At 44.8% G+C, this 17,200-nt stretch overlaps 1 protein-coding gene across 4 annotated transcripts in view; it reads left to right on the forward strand.

Moving 5' to 3' along the window:
- LOC130361992 (isoaspartyl peptidase/L-asparaginase-like) overlaps nt 1–17,200 on the forward strand; it is a 170,322-nt gene that overhangs the window by 130,950 nt on the left and 22,172 nt on the right. For all 4 annotated transcript variants that reach the window (XM_056565804.1, XM_056565805.1, XM_056565802.1 and 1 more), the window contains one exon: nt 2,926–3,089. In XM_056565804.1, coding sequence (XP_056421779.1) covers nt 2,926–3,089 — 164 coding nt within the window. The remainder of the gene's footprint in view (nt 1–2,925; nt 3,090–17,200) is intronic.

Genomic DNA, 17,200 nt, shown 5'->3' on the forward strand with positions numbered 1-17,200 from the left:
CATTCTTGGCTAATGCATGACAGTGATTCATCACTGAACATAACTTTCATTTAATCCTCCATGACACATGAAACGCTTTAGCCCACTTTAACCCTATTTATTTTCTGTTAACGTGTTGTTTAGCTTTTTCATATGTAAATCCCATACACCGATTCCTGCTTCTATTTACTTTCTCTTCTTTTTTTGTTGCACACTTTTTGTTTTCTAGGAACATTACTTTAGTTTTATTGAGTTTTCTATCCTGACACTTTAACATTTATATTTTTAGAATCTTCCCATTTTGCTTACAGTTGCATCAAATGTTACATACACTTGACTTGGAAAACCAACCTCTTTACCCAACTCCTTGTTAAGTTTCCAACTTAAATGAGCTTTATGATCTGTTCAATTGTTCAAATTGACCACAATCTTGTTGGAGTCATGCTTCCTCTAAATTAACCAAGTAAACAAGCAGTTTCCCCCTTTTTTTCTTTTCTTTTTTTTTTCTTCTCTTAAAAAATGTTCCCTTTTAACTGCAACAAATTTTCACAATTTTTTAATTGTAACAGTATTTCTCTTAGAACATTATTTCAGAAAAAATGTACTAACAATTATTTGCGGAATGTTTCATAATGCCACGTAATAAACATTTTGTGTTGCATCAGTGATTTTTTGTATTTGTTACAAAGTATAAACACAGGGTACAGTGGGGCAAAGAAGTATTTAGTCAGCCACCAATTGTGCAAGTTCTCCCACTTAAAAAGATGAGAGAGGCCTGTAATTTTCATCATAGGTATACCTCAACTATGAGACATAATGAGAAAAAAAATCCATAAAATCACATTGGAAAGTAGGAATGTCCAGCGCAGGTAAAGTGCAAAAATCTTCGTCTTTATTAATTAAAAGCCAGCATTACAGGAAGAAAAGTGACGCGTATCAAGGCCAATCTGCACCCTTAATCATACATGTACATCTCTTTGATAAAATCAGATTGTCTGAGTTTTAAATAATTTATTTGCAAATTACAGTGGAAAATAAGTATTTGGTCAATAACAAAAGTTCATCTCAATTCTTTGTTATATACACTTTGTTGGCAATGACAGAGGTCAAACGTTTTCTGTAAGTCTTCACAAGGTTTTCACACACTGTTGCTGGTATTTTGGCCCATTCCTCCATGCAGATCTCCTCTAGAGCAGTGATGTTTTGGGGCTGTCGCTGGGCAACACGGACTCCCTCCAAAGGTTTTCTATGGGGTTGAGATCTGGAGACTGGCTAGGCCACTCCAGGACCTTGAAATGCTTCTTCCAAAGCCACATCTTTCATTACACTTCATTCACTGCTGAAAGACCCAGCCACGTTTCATCTTCAATGCATCAAGGAGGTTTTCACTCAAAATCTCACAATACGTGGCCCCATTCATTCTTTCCTTTACACGGATCAGTCGTCCTGCTTGCCTGTTGAAGATTCAGTCTTCCCAGCCTGGTGCAGGTCTACAATTTTGTTTCTGGTGTCCTTCGACAGCTCTTTGGTCTTGGCCATAGTGGAGTTTGGAGTGTGAGTGTTTGAGGTTGCGGACAGGTGTCTTTTATACTGATAACAAGTTCAAACAGATGCCATTAAAACAGGTAACTAGTGGAGGACAGAGGAGACACTTAAAGAAGAAGTTAGAGGTCTGTGAGAGCCAGAAATCTTGCTTGTTTGTAGGTGACCAAATACTTATTTTCCACCATAAGTTGCAAATAAATTCTTTAAAAATCAGACAATGGGGTTTATATACTAACGTGATCCCGACTCTTTTTTGTCGGGTTTTGCGCCCAAATTGTGTTGCACTCCCTTCGACACAATTTGCGACCAAAAAAAACAAAACCCTCCATTTCACAAGAAAAAGCTGCGTAGGGGGCGTGGCCATGGGATAAAAGGGGCGTGGTCCCGACAGTTTTGAAAAATCACAACATATTTACTAAGGTTTCCACAAAAAAAGTGGTGTATTTGAGCTGAGAAAAACCCGACAGATCAGAACAGTTGTAAAAAAAAGCAAAATGTAGGGAAAAGTGAAAATGTAGGGAAACCTTAGTAAATACCTTGGGAAAATACCTGTCGGAAATCAAAACCCACAAAGAAACCTACACTCCACTCTTAGTAAATAAACCCCAATGTGATTTTATGTTTTTTCACATTATGGCCCTGATTTACTAAGAGTGTTGTGTAGGTTTCTTTGTGGGTTTTAATTCCCTACAATTTATTTTCCACGGCATTTACTACATTTTCCACTGTCCCTACACTTTGCTTTTTTTACACATGCTCTGATCTGTCGGGTTTTCCTCAGCTGAAATCCACCACATTTTATGTGGAAACCTTAGTACATATGTTGGGCTTTTGTGAAAATGTAGGGAACACGCCCCTTTTTGGAGACCACGCCCCATTTTCCCGACGGCCATGCCCCGGGTTTTCTTAGAAAAAGGGAGAGTTAGTCTGGGTTTTTCAATTCTGGTGCAAATTCTGGCGCACAATCTGGCGCAGACAGAATTTCTGGCGCAATGTGTCAGAATCTGGCGCAATGCGACAAAATCTGGCGCACAACCCAACAAAACATGCTGGGTTTGCAATAGTAAATGAGGGCCTATGTCTCTCATAGTTGAGATATACCTATGATGAAAATTACAGGCCTCTCTCTTTTTAAGTGGGAGAACTTGCACAATTGGTGGCTGACTAAACACTTTTTTGCCCCACTGTATGTTTCCTCTAAATATGGGGATTCTCTAATATTTGCAAAGGGTTTTACACCCATGGAATCTGTTTTTCCCTTGTTTTAAATAAGGTAAATATAAAATGAAATAGTATGTTTTCCGTTTTGATTGACTGAAAGTCACTGTTTTACTTTGTTATAAAATCATTTGTGTTGTACAACGATTGTTATACAAATATTATTTTAATTGTGTTTTGTAGACTCCGCATGTTATGCTTACCGGAAGTGGAGCAAATAAGTTTGCGGAAAAGATGAATATTAAAAAAGTACCAGCAGAGGAATTAGTAACTGAAAATGCTGTTAAAGAATGGGAACAATACCAAAAGTATAAGCAGAGTGTTACAAGTCTTTTTAATACCGAAAGGTTAGTGCAAAAGAAAACAAAATATTGGAGACTGAATAGAAACAAAATACATTTGTTCTCATTTCTATTTGCATTCATAATATTTCCATTACTATTACAGTTATAAAGATAAGAGTATGATGAGGATGGATAGGGGTCCAATGGCTTTTTAATTACCGTATTTTTCGCCCTATAGGATGCACCGGCATTTAAGACACACCCTATTTTTAGGTGCAAAATCTAAAAAATTTTGGATTTTGAACCCAATAGTGATCTTCAACCTGCAGACCTCCAGATGTTGCAGAACTACAACTCCCAGCAAGCCCGGACAGCCGTTGGCTGTCCGAGCATGCTGGGAGTTGTAGTTTTGCAACATCTGGAGGTCCGCAGATTGAAGACCACTGCATAGGAGGTAATACTCACGTGTCCTCGCCGCTCCGGACCCGTCACCGCTGCCCTGGATGTCGCTCCATCGCTGTCGCCGCGTCCCCGTTGCTCTGCTGCCGGCCTGCTGCTGAACGTCTCTGCTGCCGGCCGGGTATCCTCACTCTCCGTCATCACGTCGTTACGCACGCCGACGCACGTACGCGACGACGTGATGACGAGGAAGGAGAGCGCCGGCCATACAGGGGATCCCTGAACGGAGAAGACAATGAGGAGGCAGGTAAGGTCCCTCCCGGTGTCCTGTAAGCACTAACCCGGCTATTCAGTCGGGCTGTTCGGGACCGCCGCGGTGAAATCGCGGCGGTCCCAAACAGCCCGACTGAACAGCCGGGTTAGTGTCACTTTCCCTTCAGACGCGGCGGTCAGCTTTGATCGCCGCGTCTGAAGGGTTTAATAGAGGGCATCACCACGATCGGTGATGTCCTGTATTAGCCGCGGGTCCCGGCCGTTGATGGCCGCAGGGACCGCCGCGATAGGGGTGTATTTGCCAACTTTTTCCCCCCAGTTTTGGGGAAGAAAAAGTGCGTCTTATATGGCAAAAATACGGTACATGTTTAGTTTACCTATCATCAAGTGATTTCAGGGACAATACTTTTTATTATTTTTTACAGTGATAAAAACGGGTGCATAATTGAACTCGCCATATAATACGCTTGGAAAGTATGTAAAAAAAGACATTTTCACTATAATAGAGAATGGATTTATAACACATCCTCTTCCTTTCTTCCGCTACTGCATGTTCTCAAAAAATGTTGTTGTAGAAAACTAAATGTCATTTTTTTGTAAGTGGACGTAAAATGAGATGTCATTCTGATATACAGACTTTGTAAAGGTCCACTAAAAATCCAGATATTAGCACAAGACTAGAAGAATGACATCAAATAACAATACGGCTTAGCATTTTCAGCTGTGGCCCTTTCTGTGGACTCTTGCTATATACAATACTTTATTGTAAACTGCTGTTCTCCTTTATCACTTGCAGCACATTAGCTTCCAGATATCTTTGTGCAGTGCCCTTCTATAATATACTGACATTTCTTTAGTGCCTATCACGACTATTACTTTTTTGTTAACTAAACTGGCCCTATATTTCTGAGAGCACATTGCACTTACTTGGATATTACTGGGGAAATAGGCATAGAGGAAAATCAGATCACTCAGTATTTTTGCTGTGAAGAGGATGTAATATTGTTTTGGAGGATTGTCTCAATGACGGTCTCTCTCCTGTCTGGCAAGTACTTACTGTATAGTCCGATTTAGCTTCTTTATGGCTGATTCATACAACATGAAATGGTAATAAAAGCACAGCCTAATACTGCGTTCCTATTTTAACTGCTCTATTTCATACTGCAGATCTTCTCACTGAAGTGAGTTGCTGAAAAGTTCCCTTTACTTAGATAATGTGCCGGGTCGGGTTTTTACTAGTGTGAAATGTTGTTTGAGACTTGCAGGATTCCTCTCTATTTACTATTGGGAAAAGTCGGGAACATTTTCTGACCAGCTTTTTCTAGGTGGAAATTTCCAGCCATTTATGCACAGGATTTTCTGTGAATTCAATAGTAAATCGGTTGGGTTGTGAAACCACGCCCCTTTTGTGACAGACCACGCTCCTTTTTCGGCTTTTCACAGTGCAATGTCAGGTTTGTCGGATTTTCCAGGCACAAACTGGCGCAGACAAACTGGCACAGTGTCTGCGCCAAAATAACCAGACAAAATCTGGTCGGTTTCAGCTTAGTAAATGAGGCTCAATATTTTAAAAAATCCTCCCTCTTTTCCCACTTAAAAAAATGTAAACAAAAATAAACATATGTGTTATCACCGATTGCAGAAATGTGAGTAAAATAAACGTAAAATACCAAAGTTCAGTATTGCTGATTTTTCATAACTACATATACCATAAAAAATTATAAAAAGTGATAAAATCCCATCAAAACAAATATCCTTCAAAACAAATCCCATCAAAACAAATCAGTACTGATAACAAATACAGATCACAGTGCAAAAAATGAGCCCTCATACAGCCCTATAGACAGTGTTATATGGGTCAGAAAATAAATTTTCTTTCAAAAAGTTATAATAAAAAAAATTGTCAAATAAAACAAAACCTATATAAATGAGGTATCGCTGTCAATGTCATCGTATAGACTTTCAGAATAAAGAAAACATTATTTTTACCGAAAAGTGTATTGTGTGGAAACAAAAAGCTCTAAGGCTAGGTTCAGACTACGAAATTTCTGTCTGCAATTCCGCTTTGAAATTGCAGGCGGAAATTCCGCTTGCTAAAATGTATAGTGTAGTGAATGGGTTTCCATTCACAAATTCACACTTCAGAATTTGTGAAGCGGAATTTGTGAACGGAAAATCCGCTTGGAAATTTCCGTCTGAATAATGGAGGTGCTCTTTCTTCAGGCGGAAATCCACGCGGAACACATTGCAGTCTATTGGAGTCTGCAGTGTCTGCACGGTCCTAGCGCCGACTGATTCAGTCAGCGCTGGCCGCACTCGGAATCTCCGGGCGGAAATTTTCTGCCCGGAGATTCCATAGTCTGAACCTAGCCTAAAAGTAGCAAAATGTTTTTTTGTCATGTCTTTCAATTTTGCCCTACAAATGTATATATTTTTTGTTTCACCTTCCCCTCATATGGGTCTGTAGGTAGAACATTTGAAGCTGTAAGGCTATGAGAAGGAACACCACTTAAAGAGGCACTGTCATTGTTAAAAAAAAAACTTTCATATATTGCAGGACTCATTATAATATGATATTTCACAATATACACCTGTTAAAAAAAATTTACATTTTCACCTGAAATTCAAGCTCAAAATAGCCACCACTAGGGGTCGCCTGTCTTTTAGCCAGACAGACTAGTCTAGATTTTACAGCATACTGGATACCGGCCGTAAAGCATACCGGTATCCAGTATAGGAGATTTCTATTGTGTATGCAAAACTACAGATAAAGGATGTGTGGACATGCTGGGAGCTGTAGTTTTAAAACAGCTGGAGGCAACACTGCCCTAACACAGTTATTTACAAACATTGCAGCTTCAGTTGTTACAAAACTACAACCCCCAGCATGCTGAAATAGTCAAAGCTTTCTCGGACTCCTGAATGACAAAGAAGTTGATCAGACATCAGGAGTCTGTGAAAGATGAATGACACACATAGTGACAGCTATGCTGATTAGCATCCAGCTTTACTAGGAGAAGATAAAACAGATAGAACATGTATTCATAAAAATGCTCTACTTTTATCTAAAAAATCCTTGCACTAATTTTATGAAGATCTATTCTTATATTTATACATTGTATCCTGTTAGGGATTCACCATAATGTCTTCTGATTACTGCAGGCAAGCTCCAAGTATCTTCCTCTGACACATGACAAAGCATAAAACCAGAGAGGAAAGGGTTACAGAGTAGAGAGTACTGATTGGCTGGCTGCACAGGCTTGCTCCTGTGAGGGAGACAGACTGACACGCCCCCTCCAGCCTGCACAATGAAAAAGTAACTCACCAGCAGATAAATGCTTATATCTCTGGATATATAGGTCCGAGACACATAAAAATTATATCCACATGATCAGGATTGGGTCCTGAGTAACATATCACGTTTTCCTTTTTTTTTTTGCACTATGACAGGTACACTTTAATCAATTATACATTAAGAGAAATAACAGAAATCAAACACATAATTCATTCATCATTCATTTATTTTTTATATAAAATTTCCATTCATACATGATGTCACCCATCCATTATTGATACTGGCCATGGCTTTTTGATGTCCCTGCCCACTCACAAAAAAACATTCTTATCTTCCAAATAAAATAGGTGTTGTTTTCCTACATCATGAATCTGTTCCCTGGTTATTCCTACATGTCTCAGACACCACTGCTGCATCTCATTTTTCGTGCTACCCAATGAAGTTCTCTCATCCCTTTTTTCCAACGCCAATGTTAAAACCCAAATTATGGGTTTTCCATAGACTTTAGGGGGGGGTGAAAAAACACAGTAAATATAACGCCAAATGGGTAATGCGTTTTGCAATTCCCTTTTGACTTGAAGCTAATATTTGGCTGCAGTGTTTTCCCGCAGAAAAATGCTGTGCGGCTATTTTGGGGTTTTTGGAGGCATTTTTGTTAAGAAAAAAAAAACGAGTGAAAACTTAAGCTAAATGAAACGTGTTTGTTCAAAAAGTATGTAAATTTGTAAAATGCATCAAATGTTTGAATATGAATATGCAAAATGTTTCTGCCGATGTAGTTTATTCAGGTATGTGAATAGGAAAACAGCACAGTGTATTGGGTACATTTTCCTTCTAGTAGAACATAGCAAAGCCATTCATACTGCAGACATATGGAATGGGATTAAAGTAAACCAGCAGGTGCACTGGGAAGCCTGCCAAAAGAGTTTTACAGAAGTATGCTTTCATTGTCACCTTGAATTTACCATGATAGGAGCTAGCCAGAAAACATGTGAACAGCTCCTTTACTGATAGCATAAAGTAAGGTGATTTCCTACTGGGTAACAATAAAAATAACCTGGTATATCTCCTGCGTGGCAATGTGCTAATTTGGTGCCATTCATCTTATGTCTAAACTTCATTACTGATGACATTTATGTGAGTAATGTTCCCTCTATAAGAAACATCTTCCTCTGATCACAGAACATTTAGAACTCAATTACTGTTGGCACATTGGAGATTATTTAACTGCAAATTTGATGGTTCTTTCTTACAAATGGGAAACTTTCTTCTAAAATATTTTAATTACTCGCAAAGTTTGTTGAATTATCATAATTCACTGATCCCAATGACTGCTTTGTTCCACAAGGTCCACAGATTTGAATCAATTTAAATGGGGCTGAAAATGTTGGAAAGAGTCTCAGGCATACAGTTTTGAGAAGGACATAAAAGTGACATTGACGATGAAAAAGTACAAATTTAAATGTAAATTAATATGAGAAGTAAATAAGTGTCTAAATAATGAAAATCTAGTAAGATATTAATGGTTAAGCTTCCCTGTATCTTAGGGTAATCAAACTTCGGTAAGAAAAGTTACTAATATTTGATATAGAATACACGGAGGATCAAAAGAGTCCTAGTTTTTTTATTCCCAAGTATTGCCAATTAAAATAACAAAAATATGACATAATTCAATTTATCTTAGGGCCTCCTGTATTGGTTTGCTTTAATGTGCTATTCCAAGATACAGAGTTATAACCCAGTTGATCAGTAGGGTTCTGACTGTTGAGAACAGAGGACAAATGTCTTCCGAAAAAATGGAGAGGCAGTGCGTAAGCACGGCAAGTGCTCTCTTCATTCTCTATGGGACTTTTGAAAAAATTTTCTCAATTTATTACATTAAAATAAAATGTTTGGAATAGGTAATTTTTAGAAGATAATGGTATTTTATACTCACCAACAAAAATAAATAAATAAAGCACCATGAAGCTAATTGAAAAAAACTATATGTTTGAATACAATGACGATATAGGTGAGTGATTGCAATATTAGAGAGAAAGGATACATTTATTGGGGAAAATTGTTCAATTGAATAAAGGATATAGTACCCCTGTTGGGCCACATCTAGTCTGCATAAAATATTAGGGCTCCTGTATTTAGGACTGGGGCATACAGGTTCTATTTAGCATCCTGTGGCACATTTGCCCACGGATGTTGCAGCTAGGCCTGTAGAGCCTGCACACTTGTAAGTTGCCAAAACTGGCATCCCAGGTGGTCTCATAAATGCTTGATTGGCAATAAGCCAGGTTACCAGGCAGGACGAGGAAGTGTTGCAATTTGAAGTAGACTTTCCTTGCTGTGTTAGGGCAAGAATTATCGTGCTGAAAAATGCCAGTTGGAAGTCCTGCAATGAGAGACAACACATGTGGCCACAGGATATTCTGCACATATCGCTAAGGTGTTGTAATGTCATTTGTTTGTTTTTACATTTTTCCGTTTTAGGCCCTGTTTAGACCTTGTTTTTCATGCTTTATCTGTTTTCTGTACTTTTCTTCTAGGCGTGAAAGAGGTAATCTTTTCACCCAATTGCAATGGGGGTGTGCCCATAAGTCTCCAGCTCAGTCTGTATTCAAATTGATGGTTATTTAGTGCAATACACCCTGTCTGCTTGTGCAATAATGCTGCCATGATGTCTGTTTGTGCAACAATGCTACTATGATGTCTCTGCAATATACCTCCAAGTCTGCTTGAGCATGCACCTTGTATTTTTCTTGTATCACTATCTAAGTTTTTAGCAATAAATAATTAGTCTTTTATTGTAGATTTTAGTCTGTGTTACATTAGTCGGTTTTAGGATTGGGATGTCCGTTCTGCTATGTCGCTGTTCACACTGTGAGTCTTCTTGTATCTGTTTTCTGCATTTTTGTAACAAGACATCCCTGTGAACTTTTACTGGGACTCTGGGGAATTGAGTTTTAGTACAAGATATCTCCGTGCTCCATCGTGGACTCTGGGAGATTGAGTTCTAGTAACAAGACATTCCCGTCTTTTCTGGAGGTTTTCTGGGGGATTGCGTTTTTATTCCGGTTTGTTCCTGGAGGCTATGCTGACTCATCCGTTTCCCAGTCTTGTGTTCTGGACCTAATCTGTTTGTTATCTGTGGTCAGTGTGAACAGTGTTCTATATTTATATCCTGTTTGGTTTATCTGATCTTTGTCCTTTGTACTTCTATCTGTTTGTGAACAGTGGTTCCTGATCAGTTTGCCTGTTTATATACTGCCCTTTTTATCTTGTCTAGTTTATCTGGTAGTCTAGTAGTTTTCCATTTCTGTTTCTGGCCTGTGACCGACTATGTATATTATTTGTTTTTACACCACTGAAATGTAGCATAGGGAGGGACCGGCTCCAAGTTGTAGATCTATCGCTTAGGATGAATGGGCAAGTAGGCAGGGAGAGTGTTTTAGGGTCAGTTTAGGGCTCACTCTCCCTGTCTCCCCTAGGCGGTCATGACATGTGTTAGTGTTCCTCATATCACTATTAGTGGTGACCAACTGTCATATGTGATGGCTCCCCAGATCCTCACACCAGCAGTTGGGGCAGGGTGTCACTTCACAGCAAAACAAGATTGAAGCACTCACCAAGGGGTCACCACTCAAACCCAACCATTGTTTGATTCTAAACATAAACTGTATTCATTGCTAAAGACGATATGGTTCCTGTCCATAGCAGTCTAGGTTTCCCTCTCCCCAAAACACTGCAAATGAAGGTTATAGTGGCTGACTGTCAATAGCAGGACATGTCATGGGTGGCCTGACACCAAATTTCACTTTGCTAAGCACCTGAAAATGGCCCAGGCAGAGACAGGGATATGTAATGAATGTGCCACCTATGTTTGGATGATAGAAAAGGAAACTTTGGGAGCTGCCCATGCCTAGAGATGATCCTCTGCATGATAGTATGAAGAGACCATATAGTGGCTGAATTGAACAGCCTGGAGGTGGTTGAAGCATGAAGAGACCATATAGTGGCTGAATGGCACAGCCTGGAGTTGACTGAAGTATGAGGAGACCAAATAGTGGCTGAATGAGACAGTCTGGAGTTGGTTGAAGCATGAGAAGACTATATAGTGGCTGAATGAGACAGCCTAGAGTTGGCTGAAGCATGAGAAGACCATATAGTGGCTGAGTGAGACAGCCTGGAGGTGGCAGCAGCATCAGGAGTCCTGAAAGTCCCCCGATGACACCCGAGTGGTGCTGTGGGTGGCAATACCAGTATCGGTGACGAAGGTGGGTGAAAAAAGGTCTGATGCAGAGGAATGTTTGTAACTGGGGAGCAGTGCCTTAAATCTGTTTGGCACTATCCATATTTGTGAAGTGTTGGTGTGGCACCATGGTCAATCCACTCTGATGCATCAGGCATTGGTGGGTGGAAATCCTGGCTGACCCATGCCTGATTCATCTTCACAAAAGTCAGTCTCTCCACATTTTTCGTGGACAGACGAGTTCTCCTTGGGGTGACTATGCCCCAACCGCACTAAACACCCACTCTAATGGCACACTACTGGCCGCCAAAAGCAGCTTTTCCAGGGAAAACTCTGCTAGTTGCAGCCATAAATCAAGTTTGGCTGCCCAGAAGTCCAGTGGATATTCAAGGTGTGTTGCCATGGGCATGTCAAGGTACGCCACCACCTGCTGGAGCAGGTGGGTGAAGAAAGCTATGTGGGTGAAGAAAGCTACTCATCAGCGACTATAGACTCAGACTGCTGCTGATGTAGCTGGTACTGCTCCTGACACCCCACCTCTCCACAGCAGCCATGGCAGTGGAAGGTGAGTGAAGGGGCCCCCCGATTCAGACCTGCGAGAGGATGGACAATTGCGCCGATAGGCTTCGGCCAACTGACTACATAGGATGCCTCTGTAGTAGGTCACTTTGTCCTCCCTCTCAGTGGGTTTAAAAAATGTTCCTATTTTGTGGCGGTAGCGAGGGTCCACTAAGGTGGAGATCCAGAAGTCATCCCGCTGCCGAATGGCGGCAATTCAGCTGTAACTACGCAAGCAAGTGAGCATGCATCGTGCCATTTGTGCAAGTGACTCGGAGGGACTTCCTGCCTCCAACTCCACTGCATACTGCCACGGTATGTCTGGGTCCTCTCTCTCGTCTTCCTCATAACCCTCTAGCTCCTCTGGAGCTCCTCCTCTCCTGTCAGATTACTAGAAAAACCTTCCATTTGGAGAAACTTAAACGAGCTTCACTGTGCCCCTCAACCTCCTTCTCCTCCAGTTCAGCCCCCACAGGCTCATGTGGCCATGAGATGTATGAGCTGCCACTGGTTCACATTGAAGATACACATGGGAGTACCCTTATCCGCTTGGATCATCAAGAAATCGATGAAGGCTTTTCTCTGTTCAGTCCAACATATGGATGGAGGAATTCCAACGTGTGGCAACGTCACAAATCAGACTATGTTGGGGGATACCATTCTGACGCTGCAGCTCAAGGAGGGTGTGCTTTGTGGTGTACAAGTGGCTGAAGTGCATGCAAAGTTTCTTTCCTATTGTTAGGATGTCTTGCAAATGGGGGGAACACTTCAGGAACTGCTTCACAACCAGAGTGAACCCGTGTGCCATGCAGGGTGCACTGCTCAACCTTCCCAGTCGCAGCGCATGCAAGATGTTCTTCCCGTTGTCAGTCACCATGGTTCCCATGTCCAGTTTTCGGGGAGTAAGCCATGCTCTGATTTCTTTACAAATTACTTTTAGCAGTTCCTCCCCTGTGTGACTCCATTCGCAAAGGCAAACCATGTGAAGAACAGCGTGACACCGCCATGCCCTGCACACATGGTGTGCTGAAGGGCCACTGAGACTTGTCTGTGCAGTGGAGGCTGAGGACAGGGTGGAGGATGAGCAGGTGGAGTTGCACACTCTCACAAGACCAACGACCTGAGAGCATGGAGGAGGAAGCGGCGTGACCTGTCCAAGTTGGTGTTGTGGCTGTGCAGGAACCACATTCACCCAGTGAGCCGTAAAGGACATCTATTGTCCCTGACCATAGTTACAGCTCCAGACGTCGGTGCTGCTGTGCACTTTGGTACACACCGACAGGCTCAAGGACTGGCCGACCATCTCTTCTGCAAAATTGTGCAGGGCTAGTGCTGCCTTCTTCGCAAAGAAATGACGGCTTGGCACTCTCCACCTCGGCTCGGCACAAGCTATCAGTTTTCTAAAAGGTGCAGAATCTATTGTCACGATGCCGGCTGGCAGGTAGTGGATCCCCTGTGCCAGAGAGGGATGGCGAGGACCGCGCTAGTGGACCGGTTCTAAGCCACTACAGGTTTTCACCAGAGCCCGCCGCAAAGCGGGATGGTCTTGCTGCGGCGGTAGTGACCAGGTCGTATCCACTAGCAACGGCTTACCTCTCTGGCTGCTGAAGATGCTGAAGATAGGCGCGGTACAATGGAGTAGGCAGAAGCAAGGTCGGACGTAGCAGAAGGTCGGGGGCAGGCGGCAAGGATCGTAGTCAGGGGCAACGGCAGGAGGTCAGGAACACGGACTAGGAACAGACTAGGGAACGCTTTCACTAGGCACTAAGGCAACAAGATCCGGCAAGGGAGTGCAGGGGAAGTGACTAGATATAGGGAAGTGCACAGGAGGGAGCCAATTAAGCTAATTGGGAAGATTGGGCCAGGCACCATCATTGGTGCACTGGCCCTTTAAATCGCAGAGACCCGGCGCGCGCGCGCCCTAGGGAGCGGGGCCGCGCGCGCCGGGACAGGACCGAGGGAGAGCGAGTCAGGTACGGGGACCGGGGTGCGCATCGCGAGCGGGCGCTACCCGCATCGCGAATCGCACCCCGGCTGAAGGCGGGACCGCAGCGCACCCGGTCAGTGGATCTGACCGGGGCGCTGCAACAACGAAGATGAGGCGAGCGCTCCGGGGAGGAACGGGGACCCGGAGCGCTCGGCGTAACAGTACCCCCCCCCTTGGGTCTCCCCCTCTTCTTGGAGCCAAAGAACCTGAGAAAGAAAAACTCAATTTTTTCGTGATGAGGTCCGATGCAAATTAGGAGGGGTTCTGTGTGGAAACGTACGAGACAGTCCAATCTTTTATTGTAAAAACAATAGATGTAGAGGGGTCTGGCGAGACTGGTCACAGGAACGTAGAACCTGTTGATGAGAGAGGCCAAAAAAAATTTTCCTGCAGATCCGGAATCCAAGAAGAGCATAGTAGAGAAGGAGAAGGTAGAGGCAGATATCCGCACAGGCACAGTAAGGCGTGGAGAAGCAGAGTTGACATCAAGAACTGTGTCACCTTTGTGCGGAGTCAGCGTACGTCTTTCCAGGCGGGGAGGACGGATAGGACAATCCTTCAGGAAGAGTTCGGTACCGGCATAGTACAGGCAAAGATTCTCCATGCGGCGTAGTGTCCTCTCTTGAGGTGTCAAGCAAGACCGGTCAACTTGCATAGCCTCCGCGGCGGGAAGCACAGGAACAGATTGCAGAGGACCAGAGGGGAGAGGAGCCGGAGAGAAAAAACGCTTCGTGCGAACAAAGTCCATATCCAGGCGGAGCTCCAGACGCCATCCGGAAGAACGCATGTCAATGCGAGTGGCAAGGTGAATGAGTTCATGTAGGTCAGCAGGAGTCTCTCGTGCGGCCAGAACATCTTTAATGTTGCTGGATAGGCCTTTTTTAAAGGTCGCGCAGAGAACCTCACTATTCCAAGACAACTCGTAAGCAAGAGTACGGAACTGAATGGCGTACTCGCCAACGGAAGAAACACCCTGGGCCAGGTTCAGCAGGGCAATCTCGGCTGAAGAAGCTCGGGCAGGTTCCTCAAAGACACTTCGAATTTCCGAGAAGAAGGAGTGTACAGAGGCAGTGACGGGGTCATTGCGGTCCCAGAGCGGTGCGGCCCATGACAGGGCTTTTCCAGACAGAAGGCTGACTACGAAAGCCACCTTAGACCTTTCAGTAGGAAACTGGTCCGACATCATCTCCAAGTGCTGGGAACATTGCGAAAGAAAGCCACGGCAATACTTAGAGTCCCCATTAAATTTGTCCGGCAAGGACAGGCAGAGGCTAGGAGTGGCCACTCGCTGCGGAGGAGGTGCAGGAGCTGGCGGAGGAGAAGATTGCTGGAGAAGTTGCGACTGAAGTTGGTGCGAAATGGTGGACATTTCCGACAGCTGACGGGTTAGAAGGGCGATCAGTCGGGCTTGCTGGGCGGCCACCGTGGTGAGGTCAGCGACAACTGACAGAGGAACTTCAGCGGGATCCATGGCCGGATCTACTGTCACGATGCCGGCTGGCAGGTAGTGGATCCCCTGTGCCAGAGAGGGATGGCGAGGACCGCGCTAGTGGACCGGTTCTAAGCCACTACAGGTTTTCACCAGAGCCCGCCGCAAAGCGGGATGGTCTTGCTGCGGCGGTAGTGACCAGGTCGTATCCACTAGCAACGGCTTACCTCTCTGGCTGCTGAAGATGCTGAAGATAGGCGCGGTACAATGGAGTAGGCAGAAGCAAGGTCGGACGTAGCAGAAGGTCGGGGGCAGGCGGCAAGGATCGTAGTCAGGGGCAACGGCAGGAGGTCAGGAACACGGACTAGGAACAGACTAGGGAACGCTTTCACTAGGCACTAAGGCAACAAGATCCGGCAAGGGAGTGCAGGGGAAGTGACTAGATATAGGGAAGTGCACAGGAGGGAGCCAATTAAGCTAATTGGGAAGATTGGGCCAGGCACCATCATTGGTGCACTGGCCCTTTAAATCGCAGAGACCCGGCGCGCGCGCGCCCTAGGGAGCGGGGCCGCGCGCGCCGGGACAGGACCGAGGGAGAGCGAGTCAGGTACGGGGACCGGGGTGCGCATCGCGAGCGGGCGCTACCCGCATCGCGAATCGCACCCCGGCTGAAGGCGGGACCGCAGCGCACCCGGTCAGTGGATCTGACCGGGGCGCTGCAACAACGAAGATGAGGCGAGCGCTCCGGGGAGGAACGGGGACCCGGAGCGCTCGGCGTAACATCTATCACTTGAAAAGGGAGGGACTGCACCAGCAACTTGGACAGGAGCACATTCAGCTTCTGCGCCGTTGGATGAGTGAGCACAAACTATTGTCTCTTAGACATGGTAGGAGGAGCAGGAGCATCTGGAGCAACAGAAGGAGGGTATGACATACAGCTCCCTTTGGCTGAGGTGTTGGAGCCTTGGCTGGCTTAAAGAGGAAGCGGCGTGCCACTGGGTGATGCAGCAGGCTGGACCACTACATTGGAGCCACAGTTCTCCCAGGCCGCTTTATGGTGGCGAAGCATATGTTGACGCAGGGCAGTGGTGCCAACATTGGGACGCTGGCCACGCTTCCCCTTCTGCCAACATATCTTGCATGTGGCTATGTGAACCTCCTCCGGATGCCTGATGAAAAACTGCCACACCGCCGAGTAGCTGATTTTCCCACCAACAGTCTGCACTAATTGACTGCTACTGCCGCCTTCTCCAGGAACCCCTGTTCCACCACCTCCCAGAAAGGTAGGCTGCCGCGAAACAGGTGGTCTCCCCTTTGCATGTTTGGCTCCATAATTTCCACTTCTGCTACCATGCTGACTGCTAACCATGCTACCACCTTGCTGGCTCAGCTGCTGCCTCACGGGCAAACTGCAACTCACTTCTCCTGATGATGATAAAGCCCCTTCTGCATCCACTTGCGATCGGTTTCATCATCAAAAAGTGTCTGCACGTCACTGATGTCCTCCTCAGGTTCCTCAACAGTGTCTGCTTCAGGACCATGAACCCTTTCAACACCGCCTACCACGTCACTCTCCACATCACTACTTGCCCACCTAGCGGGAGAAGCAGCAGATGTCTCCTCCACTTCTTGGCTAGGCAGTAGCTGCTGACTGTCCTCTATTAGATTGTCCTCACTGAATAGTGGAGTTGAACCCACAGCATAAGATACTTCTTTAGGGGAGGGAACAGCATAGGACAGAGGCAATGGGAGGACAGGGACTGCTCTGGGGCCATGCCAACTGAGAGTTGTGTCTGAGGAACCCATTGACTGTTGACTGGAGGTATCAGATGTCACTTGTGATGAAGTGGATGACCGTGTTAACCAATCAATGATGGTGGATGGGTTGCTGGTCGAGACACAACCGCTAGCTGATACCGGGAGTTCAGGCCTTTAACTGCGACTCCTGCTGCCACTCGCCCCTAGTCTGCTGCGACCTCTGCCTGATGAATTT

The sequence above is a fragment of the Hyla sarda genome, chromosome 3 (assembly GCF_029499605.1).
Source record: "Hyla sarda isolate aHylSar1 chromosome 3, aHylSar1.hap1, whole genome shotgun sequence".
Lineage (NCBI taxonomy): Eukaryota > Metazoa > Chordata > Amphibia > Anura > Hylidae > Hyla > Hyla sarda.